This window comes from Anser cygnoides, chromosome 1 (genome assembly GCF_040182565.1).
Source record: "Anser cygnoides isolate HZ-2024a breed goose chromosome 1, Taihu_goose_T2T_genome, whole genome shotgun sequence".
In the NCBI taxonomy this organism is placed as follows: domain Eukaryota; kingdom Metazoa; phylum Chordata; class Aves; order Anseriformes; family Anatidae; genus Anser; species Anser cygnoides.
The window spans coordinates 191384230-191411668 of record NC_089873.1 but is presented as its reverse complement, the minus strand read 5'-3'; the positions used below and the strand labels follow the sequence as shown (position 1 = coordinate 191411668).

Here is a 27439-nt window from a genome sequence, read left to right as displayed (position 1 = left end):
AGATGACTTGAGCCCACAAATTCGGTAAGTGGATACCAAATTAAAAGGTGAACTAAAGTCATCATGTTAATTCATAACAAACAGTATTTTCCATTCCATGAATAAAATAACTCTTCCATTTTTACATCTGAGTTGCTCTGAGGTGTCAACAGAGACTTTCATTTTATTTTTGTGTGTTCTCCTCTCACTCCTCACAAAAGCAAGCAGCCCTTAAATCCAGGCAACAAACATCTGGCTTTACACATTCAAATGAGGAGCATCAAAACAAACAGAATAATTCAAAGCTGACCACAAGGTCCCGCTGGCTCATTTGCTCAAGTAATTAAAAAAAGATGAGCTTCACCACCAATTAACCTACTGAGCACTAATTAGTGTTAATGAGGATTTGCCGTACTTGGTAGAGCTTGATCCAGAATGCCCTCCCCAGTTCACTAATTGGCTGGTGGCAAAAGCAGGACTCACAAAGAAGGGAAGGTTAAAGTGGATGCAGGTGTCTCTTAAAACTGGATCTTCCCTGAGAAAACACGCACAGTTTAGCTTAAAAATAAACAAATAAATAAAAATTCAAGGCCTCCCACCCTTCTCTCACATGAATCAAACTCTTACGAAATGAGTTTTTTTTTTATTATGATTTACTACTGGAGATATAAGGCACAGGCACACCAAATGGGCAAAGATGCTTAGCTGCTATTGTTTTTGACTTGCTGCCCTTCTGGATCATTCAGAATTTGGTCAGACATGTATGAAATGATCTGGTTTTGTTTCCTGCCTTTCCACTTTCTTGAAGGCAGACTTGAGCTATCACTGAAGCCTCACTAAGGCTGCTAAAAACTACACAAAACACAGAGATGTTTATATTCCAGCTGCTGTCTCTCCACTTTAATAGCACCCAATGAACCAATGGCAGAGGCATGGCTGTTCAGTTCAGCACACCCAGTGTTACCCTCATGGGTAAGCCCAGAAGACAAGAAAGCATGTGGAAGTTTTCCCCATCATTTCAATAGCTATAAATCCCCTTGCCCTACTGCCTACAGGTGCTGTATCACCTTTTCTTCTGTCCTATGCTACTGCCATGGCATCAGCAACATAAATCACTGTACAGCTTGGTTTAAACCAGAAAACCCTGCAAAGCTCAGGCTGAAATTCTGTCCTTAATTCTATGGCATTCCTCCTACCCATATGCACTTTCAAATGGCACAGAAGATGAACCTTTGTTTAGCAGCTTTATTCCCCACTATCACATTCTGTTAAGCACCTCATTGTCCAAGCAGCCCTAGCTGCTTGCATTCATCTCCTGGTGCAAGTTACATCCTGGAACTTGCTGTCATTGCACTATGACAGCAGGGAGGAAGGGGAGAAGAGACAAAAAAAATTGCAAAACATCCAGTGTGGCTGAACAAGTAAAAAGATCAGAAGTTTCTGTCCCTGACATCTTCAGCTGCGGATTTGATTTTGAGGGGCGAAGAGGATGCTGCTCTCTCCCTTTTTAGAATTTAGAAATAAAACACGGTAATTAATTTCTTCCATACATTCCATACAGTAATTTACACAAGTTTGTTGTTTCTTTGTTGACGTGATTCTGTCTCTGAAAGCTGCATCAACATAAAATACGAAGAGAAAGAAAAAAGGTCTGACACAACCAGACTCCTCCAGCTTTGATCAATCAATCACCGAGCCATTTACAAGCAGATTGTTGATTTTCATTTCAATCTCTTGGTTCTCAAACTCCATTAAGTTTCTCCTAAAGGTTAATTAGAGGTTCAGGTGTGACGAATTTTACATCACGATGACCTGGCATGGCGGGGGGGGGGGGCTCGCAGACCCCTCCCCAGCTGCTAGAACATACCAATTATTCCTGAGGACGCATTCACTTCTCACCAGTTCCATCCCTCACCTTTAGAGCTCCGTAACGCTGCTGAAGCAGTGTCAGTCATGGCTCTGATGGACAAAGAGTAATGCAAGCCAGGCAGAGGCTGTGCCCGCACCTTTGTAACTGGCCTGAGGAGACCTATTTGTCTTCCTCATGTACTCCATACTCCCCGCTGCCTGACTGCACTCCCCAGCACAGCCACAGGCCTTGATTTAACTTGTTTTCTCCCAGTTTAGGCTCAAGTGCATTACTCAAATTCACGTAACGGAGCTGTTAAACTGCAGTTATGCAGCGGGCAGAGAGATGACAACGAGCACAGACTTGGCATAAGGAGAATGGAAAAAAAAAAACTTTCTTACAGACCAGGAGCTCAAAATTGAGCAAGCGTGCAAGTATGCTCAAATGCGAGTCACACCGAAGCTGAGGATTTGGCAAAACCCTGTACACTCACATACCCAGAACAACCCCAAGGCTTTGGAAGAAAGGGCTGCGCACGTGGAAGTTGCACCCTGAGCAAATACGCCTCCAAAGCCCAGAGGATGGAGGTATCACAAAAAGAAATGGCCCTCCAACAGAATAGTCAAAGTAGCAGCTATGGGCTTCTTCTGGTTTCTCTGCCTTGATCCACGAAGGGGAGATGTTATTTTTGGTTATCTGTCGTTGGATTGCAGGAATGTTTTACTATGAGGTCAATCAGGGTAGGAGGTCTTTTTAATTTAAAAGGCAAACAGGCATTACTGATAATGAAGCTGCAGTGTAATCAAAGGAAATCTCCAGAGCATTTCACAAGGAAGTGTCTGAGATTTTTAAGTGGCAAAACAAAAATCAGCATTTTCTTTGCTGAGTCAGTGTCTACACACACTGCTTTATCACTCAGGATGCAGCTGAAATAAGGAGACATCCAAATCCAAGCCCCTTCTGCCTTCTTCTGTAAATACTTGGTGAGCCACCAACAAAAAACAGGCTGTGGCTAGAAGACCAAAGGGTCTAGAAGACCAGGCCGTGGCTAGAAGACCAAGCACACAGCACAGGGAAGCGTGGCCCGTACCACTTGCAGGCTGAGAGGTGCAAGAAGTTACCTATCACAGGCAACTCCTGCACCAACACAGCCAGGCTCTAGGGAGTGCCAAGTCCTGGCTAAGTGTTCAGCAAGAACTGACTGCCCAGGGAAGCTGGAGGCATTGCGTCCTGCCATGGGATAACATCTCCAGGTGGTGTTACCTCAACAGCTCTCCTCAGCTGCTTCCCAAGTATACGTCTGCCACAGGTGAGAACTCCCTTTCTTGAGACAGAAGGTGGCTTTTTAAGGAACTTGCCTTCTTTACAAGTTATTTTTGACATTATCCAGCCAAGTATGTAAGCATCAGATGTGTTTGGATGTGCAGCCTCTCAACACCAACTTGGAGCACACCGAGCAGCCAAGCAGTGGTGACTTCTCCAGGTCTGCAACGCGTGGCACCGAGCTCTGCTCACAGCCACTGCAAGTTGTTCATCCTGCCTGGACGTGTGGAGATTAACAGTGTCAGGCAACTCTGGTGGAAGCTCCGAAGACATCCTTTGTGGTCACCGATGGTTTCAGCAGCTTCTGCACCTATCATCCACCCTGCTGCAACTGTTCAGGAGTTGTTCAGGAGCAGCTGGAGAACCTGACTGCGCTCCCCACACCATCCCACTTCCTTCGGTTCATATATCCTGTGGAACCATGAACAGCTGAGCTGATCCAACTGAGGAGATGTGGCAAGGATGGGACCGTATGACCACGGTTGGTGGAGAATGATGTGGGAAACACTTAGGCCAGCCCTGCACCTGCAAATAGGCACATAAACCCATAGCCCTCTCAAATGCCCTGGAGAAATGCTGTCATTACAGCTTGTGCTTTGGTAGTGTGATACTCTACCAGAGCAGAAGCTTTCCTTTCCCATCATATCTCAGAGGTTTGCATGCAGGACCCCCAGCACAGAAGCCAGCCTGCAGCAGGCCCCCAGCCAGGTGCACATGGGTCTACCCACATCACCAAACCCCCTCGTGCCAGCACAGAACCACCTCACAGCAGCAGACACGCCAAGGCACATCATGGGTTTCTGCCAGCCCCATGTGCAACACCAGGGCTGTATGCTAAGTTTTGGGACCAAATTCTCCACTCTACGCCCACAAAATCCTCTTCAAGTTGGTCCTTAGAGTCGTATGGCTAAAAGAAGAACAAAGCTTTCCTTTGGGTGACAAGCAAGGATGATTTATATTTTCTTTTGTCATTACTGATGTCCTAATGGAGAAAAAACAAGCAGATTCCTCCCATGACTTCTGAAATCATTTGGACAATGCATTCTAGCCTTCATTTTCAAGGCTGCTATTCCTAAACTTTTCCAACCCTACTACTTCAAACAGAAGGTGGTATTACCGAGCACATTTTAAAAGCACCATTAAAAAAACATCAGACATAAAACATCACATGCCTCTCTGAAAACCAACAAGCCTAAGACAATAATAAATGAGATCTCTCTAGTCAGAGTGCCTTCCATTTGTAAGCACTGGAAACATTAAGCATGTGTTTATGCACTTCATAACTTGGGGGTAGGGGTAGGCCTAGGCCTCACTGTCAGCTGTCCCAAAGCCAGTTAACATAAAGCTGAAGCTGCTCAATTTTGCCTTCAGCCTTTCCAAAATGTGGAAATTGATTCAATTTAAACCTCTGAAAGGCAAAAATGGCTAAGTATGACTTGGTGCTTTTCAACTACCCTCCCTTCAGTATCAGTGCTGTTTACTTCTCGTCCTTAAGTGCCTCACTTTGCACTTAGTCTAGTGGGTGCTTGGTCGTATCCTCTACAGATAAGGTGGCAATACAGTTGCAATCATAACATTCTTTTCCTAGTCACTCATATTTTTTCAGAAGTAGTCACCTTGGAGGTTGAAGTTTTCCATGCTTGCTCTATACACACAGGTGTGGTGTTTTGATTTGTTTTTAAAACACATTTTGAGTAAACATAAAATAACTTGCGATCAAAAACTCTAAACCCTTTCCTACCATTTTTCTCTAGCGTTTTTTTTTTTCCCTAAAGAAAAGGAGAACAACAGCTTGCAGCAACAACAAAGACTGATGAGTTTTGAAAGTGTCTGGATACAATTTAGAGCAAAGCCCAGGACATTTGGTTGATTTGGAAAAAACAAAAACCAAAACACGAACCAAATTGTTTTTCTTTAAGCTTAAGTATTTTGAAATTGTCCACTAAGTATTCAATATCTAGTACAACTTTTTGTCTTCTTGTCCTTGCTAGAAGTAACTCAGTACTTTAATCTTTGCCACGACTGCCTACCATCAGAGGAGGAACGCTGCTGCCCTCCCTCTCCTCAGAGACGTGTCAGCCAGGGCAGGAGCCAGGGCAAGACTGCTGAAGCCATTACGCTGGAGTAGTTGTTATGGAGCACTTCTCCTGCTGTGCGGCCTAGAGGGAAGATTTCTTCTTCTCTCCCCTGCCGAGATCCCTGGTGCCCGACCCAGTAACTCAGGATTAGGCATCAGAGAGACTGGCCCCTTAATCAGTTTTATCTCGTCTTGTTATGTTCCTTTTTTTTTCTAATCTTCCCTTTCAATTTACAGTTTCATTTTGGCCTTTGTGCTGATACTGTACCTCCGTCAACTTTGACTTCGCTTGCAGATTTGATCACAGCCCTAAATCCTTCTCCAGGTCACCAGGTTTTAACCTTATTTGTGCACTGGATCTCCCTCAAGGTTATGTGATAGGCACAATCAGGATGTGAAGTAATTAATTGCACTGGAAAAGGGGCACGTCAGCTCCAACTGGTTCGTGCTAGCAGCTGGGCACTTGGGTCCCCGGTGCCAGCAGGAGCGTGGTAATCCCTCCTTCATCCCCCCACCAGATTCTGACATCTCCTCCCTGTGCTCCCTGCCACCCCTGCCCCACTCAAAGCAGAACCAGGCCTGGTGACTTGTAAGTGCCTCACAAATACAAGGCTTAAAAATGCCAGAAATTATCAGTGCTTACTAAAATGAGGCAGTAATGTGGCAATTCTTTACTGCCACGGGACATGTGGGAGAGGGGAAGGGACAAGTGTGAAATAAAACAAAATAAAGCATTTTCCATCTACCACACATGAACGTCTACCATATGGAATCAAAGAATTTAACAAAAAAGCACTGATATCATTTTATGTGCATTTTGCTAGTAAAAGGAGTCTAATATCTTTTTACTAGTAAAGCTGCAAGGAAAAATCGTAAATATGCCAGTCACTTTGTTGTGTACGCTGGTGGAGAAATCTCGCCTTTCCTTTCCAGAAATGGTGTGAAGACCATCTGGAAAAATTGATAAAAAAAAAGCCTCTGAAACCTCAAAACCAAAACATACCTCTCCCCTCTTCAACCTCGTTTTACGCTCAGCTGCACTGGATGGGCCCGATTCAGATCACGGTCATGCATATCCACACACCAAAGTCAGCGCACTCACGAAGCAAGGACTTGGCTCCAAACACCCAGTGCTGCTTAACTGGTTGAAAATGCAAGACTGAGTTTGTCTTAAATAGGATTCGTTGTACCTGCTGATGAGAAGGGGCCTTACTGGCACGGTCTCCCTGTTCGAGTGGATGTAATTTGGAATGCATCACTAAAGAGACAAAATGCTTTGAAATATAATGAGCCCAAGCCTTGTTCCTCTTGATGTGAATGAAAACACTCGCCTCTTCCTCAGCAATGAGGAGATCAGGTCCTCAAACTCATTCACAGGTTTGTTAAAAGAGGAAAAATAAGACAATTTTAGCGTTTCTGCTCCTGCCCAGGCAAGGCTGGAGGCTCCACTGCCCTCAGCGACGTGCGCAGCCCCAAGCCCGTGCGGGGCATCCCTCCTCCTCCTCCCCAGGGACCCATGGGGTGGGCAGCTCTCCACGAGTGCCTGTGCCAGCTGAGTGAGCGACTACCCACCCCGTCACACCGCTGTTGAAATGAGATAGGCGTCTGCGCTCACCCACCACATAAAACCCAGGCTGAGATCACTACGACAGCTTGCTCTCAGGGTGAGAGCCAGTCATGCGCGTTTCACTCAAGCAACGGGCAGCTCTGGTGAAAAGCACTTAAGTGAAAGAGGATCTCCACCAAAGGGGACAAACAGCGGAGAGACTGTGGAGGGACTGTAGTTTCAGGTACACTGAAAACCAGCATTTGTTTTACAAAGTGGAAATAAAAGAAAGAGGTGGTTAGCCATCGTCAGCATGCTTCTGGAAGTAGGCGAGTAAAAAGGCATCTTGTGAAAAATGCTGCGTGAAAGCATGATGCTGGGTTTCCTTGTCAGCTGCAGCCCTACCAGTTAGTTCAGTTCTCTGTTAAATAAAACACATGGATTCCAAAATTTCCAAATGATTTGAAGAAATTGCTCCCAATACTTAGGCAATGCAAGCACTTACCCACAACACTGCAGATGGGCCCTTCAGCTCCTTGTAAAGCAAGTGAATGATGAAAGCTGCATCGCTCTTCAATATCAAATACTCTCCTAATCCCAGCCACCAAATGATTACAAAATGGAACAGAAAAACAACCAAAAAGCTACTTTCAAAGGGGAGCCCAAGGCAGAGAAACCCTCCACAACAGGAAATCTACTGTCACAAAGACTGTGCTGCACACCTTTGTTTGCTCGCCATTCGTGGGCCATCGGAGGGCTGAAGTGATGTGGGTTTCCAAAATAAAGTTTGTTTTGGTCACTAATTGGGCTTTACTCCACCTCAACTCCTGCTGACTTCAATGAGAGGTTAGATGGAGTGAAAAGTGAATGAAGACTTGAAGATTTGGCCCTTTATAAGCCAAGACTTTGTTGTAAACATACTTCAAGACACACAAAAAAATCCCTGCAGCTGAACTCAATGCCACTTTTGAACACAAATCTGTCGAAAACCTGCTTGTTTTCTTTGTGTAAATCTTGCATGTTAACATGATTAGCTCTGCTGGGCAGGTGTCTCCACATGTCCCTGTTTGCTTTGGCACACGAGCTGCCCCTCTCACCTCTCTGAATTCATGTAAATTTGGTGCTAAATCCTGCCCTTTGTTACATGAGAGTGCCAGGCAGCCCTCTCCCCTCCCGCACCACGGCTCGCTCATGTTGCGGCCAGGCTGGATGCCAGCCCAGCACTCCTGGGTGCCAGGCTGGGGAGGACCAACGCGGGTACTCATCTTCCACAAGCTGGCGTGTGAGCATGACACGGGGTCCCTCGCTAACCCCTCACTGCATGCTCCTTCCTCTGCTTCTCAAACAATTTCTGGAGTTGCTGGTTTTCAAGGGATTTTCCCCTGCTTAAGTCCCCTGCTCCTGGAATTGTCTGATTTTGTGATCACTGCAGCTTCCACGAAAAATAAAAGTAAGGTTTTAGGTGTCCAGATGTGATATAGAGAAAAAATGAGATCCTGACCCTACATCTCAGAACAATACACTTAATATCATCCCTTCAAGCATCACACTAGTGTTATTTGCAGGGTTTTTGGGACCCAGCTATAGCACTCAAGGTACTGATGCTCTTCCCTGCTAAAACCATCCCCCATCTACCATTTGCTTGCTCACTTACCATTGGGTAAGGCAAAAATGTGCACCTGCTTTTTGAGATCAATAAAAGCAAATACAAACTTCAGTCAGTTATAAAAAAACAATCAGGTTTTTTTTTTTATTAACTTAGAAAAATGTCTCTAGCAAGAACAGTTGCCAGGGTGAAGACCTTCTGAAGCGGGATGTGGATATTTGGGTACCAAGTGGCACAGGCAGATCTCCAAGGGCTCCTACCCAAATTGCAGGGAGGACCCAGGTGCTGTCCTCCTCCTGGTTTACAGCAATTCGGCTGAGCCACTGCAAGTGCTGGCACCCTGTTGTGCATGTCTCGATGCACTCACTGCCTTCCGGGGTTCGTGAATCACTTTTTGTTTAGCAGAATAATCCATCCCCATCTTGCACCTCATTTTTCTCCAAAGGTCTAGGCAATGATAAAAGCAATTAGCTCCCTAAATCCCTCTCTTATCTGTAATTGGGTGTGATTTTTTTTGTTGTTTGTGAAAAACACTGCACAAAAATAGTGTCCGCTACGTGTGACAGGAAACCAGGCCCTGACGACAGCCAGCTTATCTCCCACAGCTGCCTGAACAAACCAACACCTAATGGCTGTGTTTTCGGGAACACTTCCAGCCAAGAGCTAACACTGGCACTTAGAGGTGACGGGCAGACCTGTGCAGTTTTAATACAGCTCTTTGCTTTCCATTAGAAATGAGGGGACTCCGGTACCACTCCCTTCCTGCATGTCGTCACACCGCCAGAAATACCCTTAGAGCAAGGGGTCTGCTGGTAGCAGGGGAGAGCAGTGCACGCATCTTGGCACTCCTCATTTCTACTGGCCTCAAGGACGCTTTTAGAAAATAATATGAACCAGAGATGCTGTAAGTGCAGTAAGGTCCCTCTCTGCCTCTTTCCCACCCTCACCCGTCCCTTTGGACAAGGGCAGGATTTCAAGCAGGTGTGAAAGAGCCAGGAGACAAACAAAAGAGATAAAAGGCAGAGCGACTCTGAAGAGCACTCAGGAGGCCACATCACAAGCACAGCACACCAGCTCCTAGCAGGCAGAAGCATTCTACCATTATCTAGTTCACAGATGGACCACCCAGAAAATCTGGGAGCAATTAGGAAGGAGAACAAACAAATGCGTGGAAAGAAGGGGGGAGGGAGAAGGGGAAGGAGGGCCAGAAGGGATTCCTTACATCATCTCCATGCAAGCGTTTCGAGAATGAAGTGAAGCTATATGGAGGAGGAATGCAGATGAAAGAGTTTGCAGTGAGAATGCAATAAAATAAAAGGCTATGAAAACATACAGGGTATGAATGAATTACAACGTGGCCATTAAACTTACAAAAAGTCAGGACAGTGTGTAAACAGAGAAGAAACCCATCAAGTTCTAGGGGACATGTACACGTGCTTATAAACAGATTAAACGCTGTCTCTGTCACTGCTAACAGTGCATCAACCTGCCTTCCAACCCATGGATTCAGCATGCAAAAAGCTGATTCACTTTCCCATGTGGCTGTCAGCAACTGGCACTTAACACCGGCAGGAAAACACAAATGCAACTTCGTCCTAGACATGGATAGGAACCACAGCACCAAGGAGCTCCTACCATCAGGACCGCGTGTCTGGGAACAGCCAGTCCTCAGCAGGACCCAACCCCACTTGCTTGGCATCTGACTGGCCTAGCCATCAGCAGGTGTCAACACAAAGCTGCACTTCTGGTGCATTTTGGCTGGGAGGCTAACCTGATCTTGGTAGCAAGCGCTTCGGCTCCAACTGGCTTCAAGGTGTCTACTCAGGCCTCTAAAGGCAAGGCCCGTTTTTAATGAAATGGCGGATTTCAGGCAGCTTTGTTGCTTTTAGTTGTGGCACACAGAACATCATCTTTGTTGATGAGCACTGCAAAGTTTTCTTTTTCTTTTTTAAATGATTTGGTATGCAGTTTGCGACTTCTGCAAGTGAGCACAACTTAAATACTCTGTTTGCAGCACCCAAAAGTCACAGAGGAAAAATAACTCAAAATAAAACCTGAACATACCAAGCATTTTGAAATGATTTTAATCAGTAACACTGTGTTTACTTTGTCTTGGCTTGTGAGAAGCGTACTCTGATCGCTAAGGCCATCTTACAAACACACTGAAGTTCACAAAAGCATCTTTTAAAAACTTTTCAGTTTACTATAATCTTAGTAAACTCACTCCCTGATAATTTTCCCTAAAAAAATGGGCTTATTAACTCAAAAGTTCAGTTGAAAAATCTACTATCCACTCATCTTAGCAGCAGCTACAATATGGCAATTAGTTTACCTTAGAATAGACATCAAAGGCTGAAAGGATGACCCTGCCCTGTAAGAACAAAATCTTTTAAAAGCTCCATTCCACTCAGTTTGCTAGTTTATAAGGTTTGCTAAAATCCAGTTTAATGATCATGTAGTTTCTTAGCAAGTCATGTGGTGCCATATTGTTTAGGGAACAGAAGAGTTAGTTCTAAAACCTTTTTGAACTCGGGGAGCTTTTCCGACTAGCTGATGCAGAACCACATTCTACGAGGGTAAATGAAACTGTTGGATGCAAAAGCCTCACTGTGATTTTCTTTAGCTTCTTTCACAAAAGACAAAAGTTCCCACACAACACATACTCTCCCCTTACAATGAAGGATTCAATAATAGCAATATGTTCAAGTCCATATGGTGTGGCTACAAGGAAGAGGCACAACGAGAAACTGAGAACCCTGAATGCAGGGGCCTGTAAACTGCAGTGGAAAAAAGCAGAAGCAGAAAAAAAAAAAAAACAACACAATCCCAACCTTGAGGTGAGAATGAATGAAGTTGTAGGGAAACACCAGATTAGCCAGTTTTCCTTTTAGGTACAGTCTGACTCTCCTCATATCCTGTGTCACTGACAGTTCCCTCCCCCTAATGTGGTTATCAGATTGGCTTTTACTTTTTTTTCTGATGGCAAGGAAAATATGTGCAAGAAACTCCTCACAAAACCAGTCTAGCCCAGTGGCCAGGTAATAGCACCACACGTCACCAGGCAAAAGACTGAGCTGCAGTTTCCAAAGGCAGGCTCCCAGCAGTGACACAGGAGAAATGAAACTGGAAGGGCTGGCTTCGGTGGGGGCAACAATCATTTATAAAACAGAAAAATAAATGAATAATATAGGACAGAAGCCTTCTTACCCTGTCTGGAATCATGTTTGAATGATGAATGAGAAACAGGAAGTGGAAAGGATGAGAATGGTAATTTTTTTTAAACATCAGCATAGAATTGCCCTACCTCTTTCCATTACTGTCACGAAGCATGGCTTTTCCCAGCTCTCTCGTCTTCATCTCCAACTCCTGAACTTGCTCCAGCAATGTTTTATGGTAGGTGTGCTTTGCCCTGTACCACAAAGACAAGAAAAACATACAAAAAGCCACATGAACATTGTGTTGTTACAAAAGCCCAATTTTACTTCTCAGATGAGAGGAGCAGGGCTCTCCCTTCATAGGATTTTGGAAATAAGGCAGAGGATGCATATGAACAGTCAGCCAAGGTTCACAACAGGAAATATTATGTAAGAAATGAGAAATCAGAATGACTTCAAATTCAGCAGAGCTTGTCTGCTTCAACACAACACTCAAGACATAGCCAACTAGCAATGCTATCAGACTACGGAGCGCTGACACCGCTACTGTGGGACTGCTCAGGACCTGGGCTCTCAGACAAAAGACCAGGGATTCATTGAATATTCATGGCAGTAAAGCTTGATTCCACTCTGTCTTTTGAGCTATGCTTTGCACTGCTCTGAAAACCCGAGAAGAGTCTCAGATGATAATTGCCATTCAAGCCCCTTTATTTTCATTTATCAGTCTCACACGACTTGGAAAGGCACTTCTCCCCCCACCGAGCTTTCAAGGTGACAGCAACAAGACTGGCTGTGACCTATTTTCTCAGCCTGGGGATTCAAAGAGGAACGTATGTATAACATATGTAACCAAAATTTGGAAAGCAATGTCCCCTTGTAGCGATTAGGACTCTTTTTTCAGTTTCATCTCCTACTCCAGTACTATTATTACTAAATTACACTGGTATAAGGAGAACCCAGTCCCCTCTGTCTTGACATTTACAAAGCATTAATACAAAACGAGAGGATCTTTCTCCAGTGGGTAGTTTTTGAACAGCTTCCTCTTTGTGTCACTTAAAGGAGGACAAGAATCCCATGAGATAATATTGATTTGCATGTGACTGCACCATAAACCTGAAAACAAGATGGAAACAAGTAGGTTGAGACGCCCCTTGCTTCACTTCATGGCACTACAATTATATTCTTCCACTCTAGAGGTGGCAAAAATTTCTTTTTAAGTTCTATAAAAATCCTGCATGCAGATTCGATAACCCTTAACCAATGATGTAAAACGCAAATGTCTACCTCCCTCTAGCAGAAAAGTAATAACTGGTGTATATGTAATTAAAGTAGAACGAAGATGCATTTATTTTTAAGAAGCATGATTCTTATCACTCCTTCCACGGGGAGTAAGAAACAAAGACCACAAAATCTTTTCTGAGTCTATTGTAGATGACAGTGGCTTGATATTAATAGAGAAGTACTTTGGTCTTTGTGGTGCTGAATTAGGCCTCAAATGTCTCAAAATGACAAGTTAAAATGAAAACCACTTCTCAAAACATATCTGAATTTAAGAGGAAAAAAAAAAGAGATGCCAGCAAAAGATGAAACATTGAAAAATCTGGAGGTAAAAGTGGTATCAAGGATGTACGTAGAAGAGCACCCAATCAAAACCACCAAAGGAGTATGATTTGCAAGGGAACACCAACAAATTGTGGCAGGAGTAAACAGAGTAGCAAGTATATTTTTAAACTCAATGTCTCAAGAATGTGATTACCCGTAGTTGCACAGAAATTATTCAGATTCGAGTTACTATAACTAGTTAGGCTAATGATTAGACTCTTTGAGAATGGGAAACTAGTGATTTTTTCATTCTTACAGTCTTTACAGCTGACCTCACTATCGCACTCACTCTTTGAGTAAATACATTAAAACATTGACCTTGAACGCATCTTTTGCCTTTTAAAGAGGCCATATGTACTAGTGTAAACTTGAAGACTGAGTATGTTTGGAACTTATAAAACCCTTTAAAATCTGTTCTCCCCACAGACAAGAACGCAGAAACCTACAAGTTATTCAGTCTCTCTCTCCCCCAAGGTTTCTTGTTTATCTTGCCACACAACATAATTTGGGATGATTTTCTTTTCTCTTAGAGTGAATGCCAAATTCAGAATTTAACCAAATGGAACTTGAGCAACAAAGCACAGCAAAAGCAGACACTGCATAGCCATTTCACAATGCGGAAAAATTAATGTTGCCCTGAAGTCAGGGGTACTGAAGCATTTTATAAGCAATGTGAAATGGTGGAATACACAGACTCTGCTACAGCTGGGTATCCATAAAGCAACGATAAGCACCCAGGTAGTTGTTATGCATTGAGTCACTCCTTCACTTGGAGCAAGAACATCCATGGAAGAATCAGTAATTAAGTATTTATAAAAGGACCTGAGCTGACCTATCCACGTTTCTCCAAGAACAAATACTAAAATAAGGCATTACAATTGCCTCAGAGTTTGGGCTTGCTCCCATCAAAGTCAATTGCAAATATTCCATGGACTGCTGGCAACAGGACTGGATACTTCATGATTTTTTCATGATAGCACACTGTTAACTTTTGATACACAAAAATACAGGTAGAAGTCTTAGCTTTTATCTTGTACTTTACAAGTGGCCCTAGATACGTGATCAGCCCTCAATAAATTATGAGCTCTTGTATTCAACGTTACCGTTCATCTGAAATTTGATGTGTTACATAAAGACAGACCCACCTTTCCCTCACACACTGTGATATTAAGACCATAAGAACAGCTAAAGGGTTATCTCTGCATTTTGGGCGGCTCTTCTCCTTCCAAGCCAGGGAAGCACATAGCTTCACATCACAGCCCTAGGAGGCTATTTAGGGCGTTCTGGAGACCAGAACTTGCCTGGGAGTACTGTGGTTATATTCACAAGCTTTTCTCAAAGCACGATGTCACCTCAGCTGTGGCTCTTCATCATCATCATCATTTTAGGTATCTTGTGTTTCAGGGAATGCAAGCATGGGAAGAGCTCCCGTACCTTCTCGTTTATTTATACTGCTGGAAATGGCAAGTACAACATGCTTCTTTCCCCAGCCTTACCCCACAGGCAAAAAAGAGGTACATCAGGACTTCGGTTGGAATTGGAAGGCTCAGGAAATTTCTCACTATAACACTAACTGTCAATACGCCATTTATTAATGAATTCTTGCCCTCTTCCCTAATTTTGCTGGAATAAATTCTACATTTTTATGACTCCCTCATAGCTTTGTGGGTCAGACATTTCAAGACTTCCTAGCACCAGTGTATTCAAGTGATGTGCCAACTGCAAGGAAACACTCACCTTATAAAGCTCTGTACATTTCAATGGTAGCACAACTGGGACTTTTATAAGGCAAAAACCAAATCCAAACAAAGCCACTGAATTTCAGGTAGTGGACCAAAATTAACAATGAGGTATTGCAACCAAGTATTAATAATAAGTGTCCTTCCTTTTTTAAGAAAGTTTTCCACTGTTCCTTAATTCAGTTTAAAAGAAATATATATATATATATATATATGTACACACACATATTTAAACAAAAAGCCTGAAGCTGCAGAGAATATGGGAGGTAGGAGGTGTGTTGACAACTGTAGCCTGTGCAACAAAGGGAACATGTAAAACTAGCTCATGTTTGTCAGCATTACAAATTTTGACACTGGATACAGCACAGCAGTTTAGAAACAAATATTTGCATGGCTCTTAAACACACATTCTTATCCCTTTTAGCCTTCTTCCAGATGAAAAAACAAAACAAACAAAAAAACCCCCACCACCTCTGTACTGTGTTTTTCTGGCAGTATTTTGTACTGAAATTTGGTGTGTACCTTTTGGGTCATGTGGATGCTCTTTCTGTGGACACATGCTTCATGCCCAAAAGAAACTGAAAGGGACAAATCCCATGACCATGAGAAGACAGAGCTGATGGAATTTTATGGCCAAAACCAGATTCTGCTGAATTACAGACAGCAATGTGGTGTAACCGCTGCTGTGGAAATGTGCTGTCTGATTTCCAGAGGCCTTGGGCTCAAGTTTTGAATGGCAAGCCTCTTGGAAAGGAAACAGACCTTTACTCCTTCCATATGGCAGTGCTGATAGCTGTGTCATTTCATTTATCCTAGTTAAAATGCTAATGGTGTTAATTTTTCAGTGATAGGTTAAAAAAAGAAGTCCTGCTTAGAGAACAGATTTTTTACTTAATGTTGATAGGAGCCTCCTGTTTAAAATCTGCTGGGAAAATATCCAGCGTATCAATCACACACGTTTGTCTTGAGAGCTTCACAATCTTTGTACATTCTTGCTCTGAACCACTGAGAGGATTATGTTGCTGATACTTCTCTAAGAAATATTAAAGAACAGGCTGAGTCAGGAACAGAGTTTTAAATGAGTAATAGCTGAGGATGAGCCTGCCATGGTCTGGCCTGTTTTACAATGCTTTAGTCATTTTTGCCAAGAACTGATAAGAACTGAAGACAATTTCAGGACATTGAACATAAAAACATCTGAAAAACTATAGCACAGTCTTGGGCACCTAAATACATATTTGATCTCTGATGCTATGAACAGTTCAGCTCCTTTCTGGCTTTAATCACAGGAGTAGTCCCACTGACTTCTAAATATGTAATTTTAAATCATGCCTGACACAGGAGCAGAACCTGTTACGCTAAATGAACTCTAAGATTTTTTTGGAGCTTTACAAAGCAGTTCAGTGACACAGCTAAATTACATATCCAAATTCAAATATTTTGGCCTCAGCTTTAGAGTTTTTAAAATGATTTTCAATTGAAGAAGCTTAATGAATGCAACAAAAACAAACAAACAAACAAACCCTAGTGTGCTAGACCATTAAATCAGAGTTTGGCCTTTACAGAAATTTTACATGATGATATCTAGTTTTAATTTTAGCTCTGTAGCTCATGAAAATTAACCTCAGGAAGAAAATGGGAAAGCATGTAAGAAGTATTTACTGATGGGTAGATTTGCCTACTAGTAGTTTAATTTAACTGTGCTATCAGCCCCAAAGGAAGAAAAAAAGATTTTCAGATGTATGCCTGTTACTTGACTTACCCTTTTATGCTGACATTTGAAATGTACCTGTGTTTGGCAAACATTCTGTTTTTATCAGTATTTGCTGTATTTCTCCCTAAAAGAGGGATCTTCCTTGGCTAATTGACAGTTCATTCCTGGAGCTAAGCGTTACATATTATCAAGCTTTCACTTCGGGCCTTCATGACAAGTGACATGCTAGCCTATATTCCCTCTTCACAGCAGCTGGGATCTCTGATTTTGCCTGAGTTGGAATGGCCTGGGTCCTCCTTCTACGAGGTTATGAAGCATAGCACTGCCCATGGTTAAGAGAGCAAGGGCAATGCTTTCTTTGCCACTCTTCTAATGCAATGGGAATTTCTAGTCACTCAGAAACCAAGAAAATAATTTCTTTAGGCTAAAGAAAACCATTGCCATAAAGAAAAAATCTTGGTTGTAACGCAGCCTTCCAAGGGAAAGGATGAATGCTTAAGACATTTAGAAAACAATCTAAACAAAACACCGACAATTCTATCTGAAAAGGACACTTGTGCATTTCAAATTCCAATGGTAGAGAAGGTATAAGTTGCCTCCCTTTAAATAAAAATTCTTGAAATTGCTTAATTTCTGCAATAGTTTAAAACTACAAAGTTTTGAGAGGCTTCGGGAATTACACAGGGTTGTATTTCACAAGGCTTGTTCTTCCTCTCCAGGTGGGGAAGGAATCACTAAGACTCACTGTAGAGTCCAGTGAGTACTGCTCTCTTCACAGCTGAATCTTAGAAGACCCAGTTAGGTGAACCGAAAAAGCAGATGACAAACTGGGAGCTTACAAGGTATGGAGTGGAGAACCCCCCCCCCCCCCTTTTTTTTTTGTCTCCCCACCTAAACTTAATCTAACTGAACAAATTATTGGCTCCCCTTTAGGAATAAGAGATCTCAGGTCTAAATTAAATTTGCCTTTACCTATACGGTAGACAATGCATATAATCTACATAGAAATCTTAATTACTAAAAGGAAAGCTGCCTCCTTCAGATTCAAGACTTATTCCCTCACATTGTTCATTGAATTGGCAGGTGAGAAAAGGCTCCCACTTAACTTTGCTCAGAGGTCTTCCAAATGAGTATCACCATTTTGTATTCATTAGAAGGCTTCACAGTTCTTTACAGAATGGCACAGAATGAACTAGACAACATGTGCATGCAGAATAATTGCCACAACATGGAGAAGACTGGTTCGGGACTTACGCTGTCCATGCCACATCTTTAACAAGGCACGCAGTGGGCACAAGAAACAAGCCAAACCAGAAGTATCCACATCTCAGCACCATTCCAGCCTATGAAAAAAAACAAAAACAAATTGTGAGCATTTTCAAGCCATCACACATTAAGTGGTTGTTTTCAAGGAAAAGGTGGAGTGATGGCTTCAAACAGGTACTGCATCCGTGATCTGGATGATGTTGCAATCTGTGGGGGCAAGAGAGAAGGGGGAAGTCTCATCAACTCTTAATAGAAATTAGGCCTATGACTGAGGAACAACAACAGCATTTCTCACTAGGATCATTCCTTATGATCCCATATTCCCTAGAATTTATGTTATGTTAATGTTATGTTATCCATGTAATGTTTCACGTTATGTTTCAACTATATCCTTCACTGATACCAACTTGTGGATCCAGGCAGAATATAGTTTCATTCGTGGAGAACTGCACCATAAGTGTTTAGCGTGTAATTCTGACTACCTTTTCCGCCCTTTGCTTACTTTCTTTTTACCCCGCTGCTCCAGATCTCTGAGCAGCGTCAAACTGACATGGAAAAAAAATGGATGTCTCATTAAAATGTTTCAGTCACATTGCACTTAAACACAGTACTTCCTGCTCAAATTACTGCCGAGACCCAGGGTGGGAAAGATTCACTCTTCTCCCTGCAAATGGATTTTTACAAACAAAGAGCTCAAAGTTTATATTTGCATTTCTTTCATTGTTGTAATGCTTGCAGAAAAAGCTTGGTAGGATTTGAGAAGGAACACATCCAGAAACCCTGCAGGTCCCAGCATACAGATACAGTTGCGGAACAAAGCTGAAACACGGCACTATTTACAGAAATGCTATTTTAGGTCATTTATATAGAGGTCTCTTCAGGACCTTTTAAAGACAAATTAATGGTAAGAGCCGGTTTGCTACACAGAAGACTGGAAACAACCTCACCACCTCTTGCATGAGTGTGTGCATACACACGCGTCCCATAAGAATCATTTAAGTTCTCTACTACACCAGAAGTAATATTTTTCTATTGTAACAAATCACGTGCAGCACACGACTGGAACATGAGCTGCAGGGTGTCAACAGCATTCCCAGTCTTGCCGGTGGATACTGCCATATCCCTCCCCCAAAATCTTGACTTCTCAGTAGCTTGTATGCCACGTACAATGCACAAGTGTACCAAAAATGTTTGTGTGATGCAGCCAAAGGCCCGGAGGCACGTACCCATGGACACAAGGCACATACCCATGGACACAGAGACGAAGCAGCTGATGCACAGGTGAAATGCAGGTGTGGCTGGTTCAGCTGTGCCACACTTGTAGCACACAACAGAAGAGCAGCCCACACTGTGGGAGCATCAGGGAATTTTACAGATAAACACAAGGCTGAACTACAGGATGTGAAACTGAATGAAATGCCTCCAAGCCTTCGAAATATGCTGTGAAGACAAAGTGATTAATTACACGCTTTGTTAAGACAAAGAGGGTTGATCTCAAGAGAAGGACACACCACCATACAGCGGATCTTGAGAACTGAGGACAGCCATCACGCTGCATTGCCAGGATGTCACCCGCAGCACCCAGCATCTTCTCCCCATGTTGTTCCCCATTTCGAGTTGTCCACCTCTCAGACCAGTCATATTCAGCTAGCAGCAACCTGCCCTCGGATCGCTAAGTACTGACTACTTCCAAAAACATTTTCCACTTCTGAATGTGCAACCCTCCACGCTGCTGCTGGACTGACAGATCAGTGGTAAATCTTGTACTGAAACCAAGAGCAAACTAGACTGTGCTAAAACATTTATGGACATTTTGCCACCCACACGGACAGTAAGCAAACAAATTCCAGTCTGAGAATCAGCTCGCAGTTATTTGTGATCCCTCATGCCTACTTTCACATGAGAATGCCAGAAGCGCGCAGTCAGTTTTGATATATGCTTACTTAAAGAAAAGGATGGGCAGGAATTAGAGGGAAATCTTAACTTCATTGTTAGCCAAAGGACTGAACTGTAATAACACAGTGGCAAAGTATGATGAGATTTATACTCGTGCTTTGCTTTTCCTTGGCTGTGACCCTGAAAACGCTAGCAGTTTAATCACATCAGCACTTCCACTGACCATCCTTCCACTGCTTGTGCTAACGAAGGCTAAAAAAGGGCCCATCATATCCTATATGCATTTTCTGGTACTAGAAGCAAAAATATTTCACATTTGCCTTTTATCGGAAAGAAACTCAAGGCACTTTTAATGCGCAGAACAATCCAAGTATGCGTTCAGTAGAAGTTTAAATGCCTTTTTTTTATTATAATGTTGTCAACTCAGTCAATAGCTACGAGCTTGGCTATTTCACACGTTAAGCTCTCTGCACTAAAGAAGAAGCCAAGTACTTTTTGCCTGCAGCTATGCATTTTACTTCAGCGTTAGCCTGTCGGCAAACTGCACCGCAACAGTAAAACCATTCATCTCAGCTCACCCTCTGCAGCCACTCACGGTGCTACCGGCAAGCCTTTTTCCACACAACCTGCTCCAAGTTTTTCTCCATTCCTGAGCTCATCTGGAAGGTTCCTTCCCTGCTCACTTCGTTTCCTCCTGCAGTTATATGTCTGCTAAGCTGCCTGGCAGTGAACTGGTTTGCCTTGCAGGCACAGACCTGAGCTCTGCCTCCCCTCTGGCAGGGTTACGCCACCCCCTTGCCCAACAGGAGCTCCTCAGCAGAGGATCCCCTGGAAACCCCCTAACGTGGTGTGGGCACATCCATAGCCAGCATTTTTGGGATGTTCTCTAACCGGGCTATGAACAGAAGCTATAGTAAGGACACCTACATATCGCATCAAAGCCTTCACAGCCCTTCTCGTGTTCCACTGCAGCTGCTCAGCTGCTCACGACAGCAGTGACGACCGCCCTGCAATACATCTTCAGGGAACGCAGCCCATCCATGCCCAGCCCCAAACAGCAACATCCTTCAACCATCAGTTATCTCCTCCAGATAAGAAAAGCAGAGCCGCTAAAGAGGAACCACCACCTTTTTCTTTTTTTTTTTTTTTAAAGGAAGGTCACGCTGAAGTTTGTTTTTTAAACACATTCGAAATTTGACCACTTCTGTCATTACACAGGCCCCATGATACGCAACGAAGTCATTTTTAGCCTGTCCGCTGGTGTAAACATCAGTGCCTAGCACATCCGAAGGCAACTACCAGAAGCCATTTATCACACGGCGCCCCCCCAACACTCGATACTAATGCCTGTCCTCCTGCTGGAGACCCCGCAGCTTCAACTGCTGCCTTCAGTAGCCCAAGCACTGCTGAGGCTGCCACAGTACAACAGCTCGTTTCAGGGGATGGTAACATTTGCTAAAATAAAAGAACAAGAAAAGAAAGAAAAAGTTTAGCTCTGGTTATTTCGGCTGACAAGCAAATCATTTAGCAAATAATACCTCTAACCAGTTGTAAACTTGCTCCTTAAGGGTGGGTACCTTTTAAAATCTTCTTCAAATCCAACAATAATAAAAGTGATAGTACCGGCTGGTAAGAACAACTAGGAAGATCTCTTCTATACCACTATTATTTTAGAAAGCACAGACTAAGTGACTGTTTTTTAAACCAAGGACTACATAAGGATACCAAGTAAGCAAACAGGTTGTTCAAAACAAACCTTACATTGCAATACAGAATACATTTCAATCTATTTTCTCCATTTTTTACTACGCAAAGAAGCATTATTCATACTTTTACTTCTCTGCCAATAGGTGGTGCCACTAATTTCAACAACTCCTTCCAGCCAGGAGAATACTGCCAGGAAGAGCTCAGGTGTGGGAAGGCGTTCAGACTGCTTTGGTACTCACAGCATGGCCGGGCAACAACTGGGGACCAGTAGAGGGTTCAGACAAACCAAACGAGGATCTCATCCACCTTAGGTTGTTCAAGTAAGATAAAATTTCATTTCACATTATGAATAATAAAAGCTTTTTATTGCTTCATTTCCTTGTATGCCCATGCATCCTAGTTCTGATTAAAACAGACAGCAAAAGCATAAGTTCACTGTGAAAACAGCTGGCTTTGTATTTACAGTGCCACAAAAATTATTACTGAAAGCGTGCCTGGATCCTGTTCATAACCGTCTCCACATGGCATGGATAAGGATCCAATAAGCCACTCAATTTTGGTTTCATATTCATTCAAATGCCAGCATCGCACCAGAGATCCAAATCCAGTCTGCTGTCAGCTGGGCACCTGCATGGTGACAGTCGGATCACTTTGGTCCTCACTAGTCAAACGTGGGTGATGGCACTGCTCTGCCTTTGGCAGCACTTGGCAAAGGAGGAGATGGGGAGAGAAGGGCCAGGTGATGATCGTGAGGGGTTCACATACCACGATAATGGCACGAGAAATGGTCACTGACATCACTAAGATGTTACTGATCCAGACACCTATGGCACTGAAGGATCCAGCTGATGAGAGTTGCAGGTACAACTCTGTAAGTGTTGGCTCTACTGCTCCCATTTCATTGCCTTTGCAGCCAGTGCAGGAGGCAGTGCAATCACGAGCAGGCAGCCAAGCTCACCTTCAGGTAGTCAACTGCACAGACATTTTTTTTTAATGCTTTCCATGAATAAATGTGAAGCTTATCTTCAGTGGGAGCAGGAACAGATCCCATGTATAGAGAAACGAAACAAAACAAATCAAAAAACTATCACAGATTATGAACAGTATCACTGTGCAAACTCTCCTGCAAACAACTGATGCATTTATACAGGTTGAGGACCCCTGTCCAAACATGCTTTCCCTTGGAGAACTGTACCATGAGGTCTCTCCATGTTTTGGATCCTCTCAAGACTGAACATTTCACTGCCAGCACCGGTTAGTTTTCTTTTTTCAAAAGACTTCATCTTGAAAGGGCAAAAATATTAAATGTTTATCCATCAAGTGGCTGAATTGATCTTAAGGAGACACAGGACTTGCCACATGTTAACACTGTAAGCACATGCCATGCAAACAGCTGGGAGAAAGTGTCATTTTCATAAATTATTCTGAAGGCACAAAGTAGCAATGGCTGTCTCCCACTTAAATGATAGAAGAGCAATTGTTAGGTTCAGACAAAACATTTTACTATTCCTATTAGCTCATGTGGAATGAGCAGCATCTCTACCACATGCAGTTATATAAAATACAAAAATCACGTTGTAATTATTAAGCAAGATCCTTAAAGTGCTACAAATAGCAGACCCACTTTAAAGACCATACACATTAAAAATCAAGTGCAGAGAGATGACATGGTTTGCTCATGGTCACACAAATCAATTGCAGAGCTGGGCAGATTGCCCAAGCCCCTCAATTAAATCGTACTATGCAGAGACTGAGCCTACCGGAGCCTGAGTATGAAATATAATCAATATCCAAGAATGCAGTCTCAAGGATTTTCCCTCTGCACGTTGGAACATAATCTAGCCTCAACATGAGTCGGTGCTTAACAACCCCCCCCAGCCCCCAGTATAACTGTAGCCAGCTCCAGGCTGGACAGATTTACTAGATTCAGGGCTGACAGGTGTGATCAACAGATTTACCAACTCCCTCCTCAACAAGCATCTCGGCTGGAAGCGTGCCTAAAGAATAACCCCCTTTGGGTTAGTGGCAAAGTGTTAAAAACGAGGCAAAAGAATTTGATTTCCCCTCCTTCTTACACCACTGGGAGCCAGGAGTACCTCGAATGCAATCAGCGGAGCTCTACTACTGAAAGGTTGGCTGGATGTTTCCATGGCTGAAATAGAGATGTGCAATGTTTTCCATAATGTAAGAGTTCTCGTTCTGAAATGACTCAGATGAAAACAATGACCTCACTGGCTGGCTGGATTTAACACAATGACACATTGGTCCAGTCTCAAACCTATTTCCCCCCTCTCCCAGTCTCCACTCATACAGCCACTTCCCCCTGAGAGCTGTAAAAGGAGCAAAGGAAAATCAGATACTTCTCTCAGATATTTTACCCCTTTTTCTTAATTTTGCCAGTCATACCTGAAACCACCTGGAAGACTAGAAGAAGAAGCCTATCTACTGTCTAGCTTTCATGCCATAGTGATCAAGTTTATTGGTAGTTTTAATTTAAAGCCTGAAGATAAAAGTACGGAGGGAGGATAGGAGAAGTACTAGGATAGGAAGAAAAAGAAAAAGGCCAACACCATCACAAAATTTGGTGCTCCTACTAAAGGCCAGGATATTTTGATATACAGGCATCAGAAAAAAAGTTGTTAGCTGTGATGGTTAAAAGAAAGTATGAAAATACAGGCTAAAGCACAGAAACCCCAGAAAATACAACCGCAACAACAACAAATTGCTTGTTTGAGCAACCGTCCTTTCACAGTTAGAAAATTCCAGGAGCTGGTGATACAATACCAAAACTTTCACAAATACTCTCACCATTTTGGAGAAGCTAGAGTTAAAACACCCTATGAGCACAGTGAAACCCTCAGATCTTCTACTCTCTTCCATCTGGGAACTATTTTCCATAATGAAGGAATACAACTTTTTTTTAGTTCTACTTTTTAATGTAATTTACAGAAAATAATATTTGATACATAAATGAAATTCCCATGAATATTATTGGGCAAACATGTCCCAAAAGGTGTTAATAAGCTGTTTTGTGTCAATTAAAACATAGGCTACATACGCAGCCTTGCCTGAGAAAAGTTACTATATCTCATTACTTAATTAGTATACAACACTACCAATTAAACAAGGAGCCTGCCCATGTTACTTTCCTTTATGACTCTGATAGTAGAGAATTAAGGAAATTAATCAGATGGTGTTTTAATTTGATTTTATGGTTCACTGGCAGCATAAACTCTGATGCAGTTTCATGCAGCCTATCATTTCTTTTTTCATGATTGGTTATATTAAGCTAAAGAAATAATGTAAATGAATGTTTCTTCAGAGTTATTTGGAGAAACATCTTGGTTAAAAATTCGTAGTAAAATCACGTTCCACATAAATCGATATCAGTGGATTGCTGAAATTTTATTAGAGAGCACAGATCTCATTAACAAAAGAACCTTCTCCTCGAAGTGGATGAAATACCTCAGTAAATCTAGGTAAATGGTACTAGGGGCTAATTATTCTTCCTGGTTAAAAAAATACTAAAAAAAAATAATTCTGTATAAGTCTGAGCTCTCCAGCACAAATTAAAAGTTACTGAATAAAAGTCATTCCTTCCTTAATGTGAATTCTTGTGGACCCTGAACACCTTGAAGAAAAAGAAAACAAAAACTGGTGCAGAGGATACTGAGGATGGCATTCAAGGTTTACTTTCTCTTGCCTGAGTCAGGCATGATATTATCCTGAATCATAATATAGGCTTAGTTTTCTTAGATGCTTCCAATTAGATAGCTGTGCAACACAACATAAGCTTCTTTTATTGCAGTTTAAGATGAACTCATGCTTGAGGATGATGTGTAGAGAGACCTGCCAGGCTCCTGTAATTTCACTGAGCCCAAGTGAAATCTGTATCAAAGTGTGCTTCCCAGTGTGAAGCCAAGTCACTCCTACACATTTTTATTCTTTATTTTTTGGAGTATTTGCAGTTCCTTTCCTTCTCCCTCAAATAATATTCTTTGTATTTATGCCTGTATTTAATGTAAATCTGAAACAGTGATTTTGATAGACCTGACCACGAAACAGTCTGTCTTTTTCACTGTTTCATGCACTTCAGTACAAACTTTTACTCTGCATATAAAAAATAAATTTATACCTTACAATACATTTCTTCTTTTTGAAGTCATGTTCAGCATATAACCACTCTTGTTTGGTGCCTATAACTTTTTCTGTGCAGGCTTTAATAGTAACCACTCTTGTATAGTAGCTGCCCTTATTTAATAACCGTGCCTTTATCATGAAAGCTGCAGGGGAAAAAATTAAATTTTACAGAACCCACCTTTGAATTTAAAACTCCAAGGGAATAATTATGTTTAACAGAAGCCATCGCTTGCCAATGAAGATATAAGATATTTGTACTACCTGCCAAGTTACACCTACAAAAAGAGAGTCACAACCTTCACATTTCCTGGCTTTGTGCATTGAAATTTTCCAACTGTGCTACTGCACCAACACTGGCTTCCTTGCACAAAATGCATTTGTTTCAAGATATGCCCGCCTCCCCAGTACTAGCAAAGCAGCATCTCTGAGCAAAAAGATGATCTACCAAATGCACCAAAAAGATCACTTACAGGAACTCTAGTGTTATTCCACCTCTAACACGGTTTCATGGTATGAATTTGGGCACGTGTCCTAACCTCAGAGGAAAAGCAGAAAATGGTTTATCCCACTGAGTGTTTTGAAAATAATTTTTTAAACAAGTGTTCAAGTACTATTCGGGGGAAAAAAAAAAAGAAAGCTTTTTATGCTAGCACCAAATAACACGTCCTCCATCTCACGTGATTGTTTTACACACATTTTTAAAAATAATCTTTGAAGTCTGTTTATTCCTCTTCTATTTGTTTTGCCACTTTGTGCCAAACATTTTTGTGCCTTTGCACACCGCCTCAAAAAGGTGGATTAAGAAAGAAAACTTAGCTCATTAACATTAACTCAGCTACAAATTTAAATATTTCAGATAAGTATAATTAGGCATCTATCCATTTGTCTGGATGATTTAAATAATTTGGTCTTCCAAGTGAAGCTGTTGACCAAACCTCCAGTTCTCCAAACCCCAAGTTCTCCAGCACATACATAGCAAAGATCTGGAATGGTCAGTGGCAAAGCTTTCATCAGCATTAGTTAAAATTAGATTCTTCACCTTGTCCACACATTTGGAGAATAAGTTGATTTTAGCATGACTGCTATTCTCCAGAGCCCTGATCCAGCAATTTAGATGGGGCACGCAGACACCTGAGCTTGCAGGCAGCATGTCAGAAAGTACCATGACTCTGCACGTGGTTTGTTGCCTGCAGTGAGCTACAGCACTAGGACCCATGGATGGAAAGTGCTGTGTTTTCTGATATTTTAACTTATTTCCTGATATAGTCCGAGATGGAGTTCACTGGGATACCACTGTCCCCTGTGTCTTACATCTTGGAGATTTCTCAATAGCTCAGGAGTTCCAGAAAATGCCTGATAACAATATAGCCTGAATTAGCTCTAGTAACTACTAGGCCAGTAACAGAGCAGATCTCTCCCCGTTTTTCAAATCGGGGTCTAGGTTTATAAATCATTGAGCAGGCTGACTTCTTACTGAAGCCAATAGTAGCTGAAAGCATTTCACTTCCACTGAGAGAGCTCTGCAAAACTACATCCTGTAAATTTAATTTTATAGATCTTTTGTCTGTTTTTAATCTGTTATATCAATGCAGACTTGCATCAGATAAGCCATTACTTCCCCACACTGCATTTCTCCAGAAAGAGTCGTTTATTAGCTCTGTGACTACATATTGACCTAGGATTTTATCTTCACTCATCTACTGTATTCAATGGCTCTTCTTAAAACACATTCCAAACACAGTTAGCTCTGAGTTTTCTTTACTGTCACACTGTCTCTCTTGAAGGCCCTACAGACTTGGGTTATTCCAGCATGACTGCAATTCAGCTCAGATCAATGGAG

At 42.3% G+C, this 27439-nt stretch overlaps 1 protein-coding gene across 10 annotated transcripts in view; it reads right to left on the bottom strand.

The window, feature by feature from the left end:
- ATP8A2 (ATPase phospholipid transporting 8A2) overlaps positions 1–27439 on the bottom strand; it is a 330601-nt gene that overhangs the window by 11964 nt on the left and 291198 nt on the right. For all 10 annotated transcript variants that reach the window (XM_066989757.1, XM_066989758.1, XM_048072745.2 and 7 more), the window contains 2 exons: positions 17845–17933; positions 11685–11789 (listed from right to left, as the gene is read on the bottom strand). In XM_066989757.1, the coding sequence (XP_066845858.1) occupies positions 11685–11789; positions 17845–17933 (194 nt within the window). The remainder of the gene's footprint in view (positions 1–11684; positions 11790–17844; positions 17934–27439) is intronic.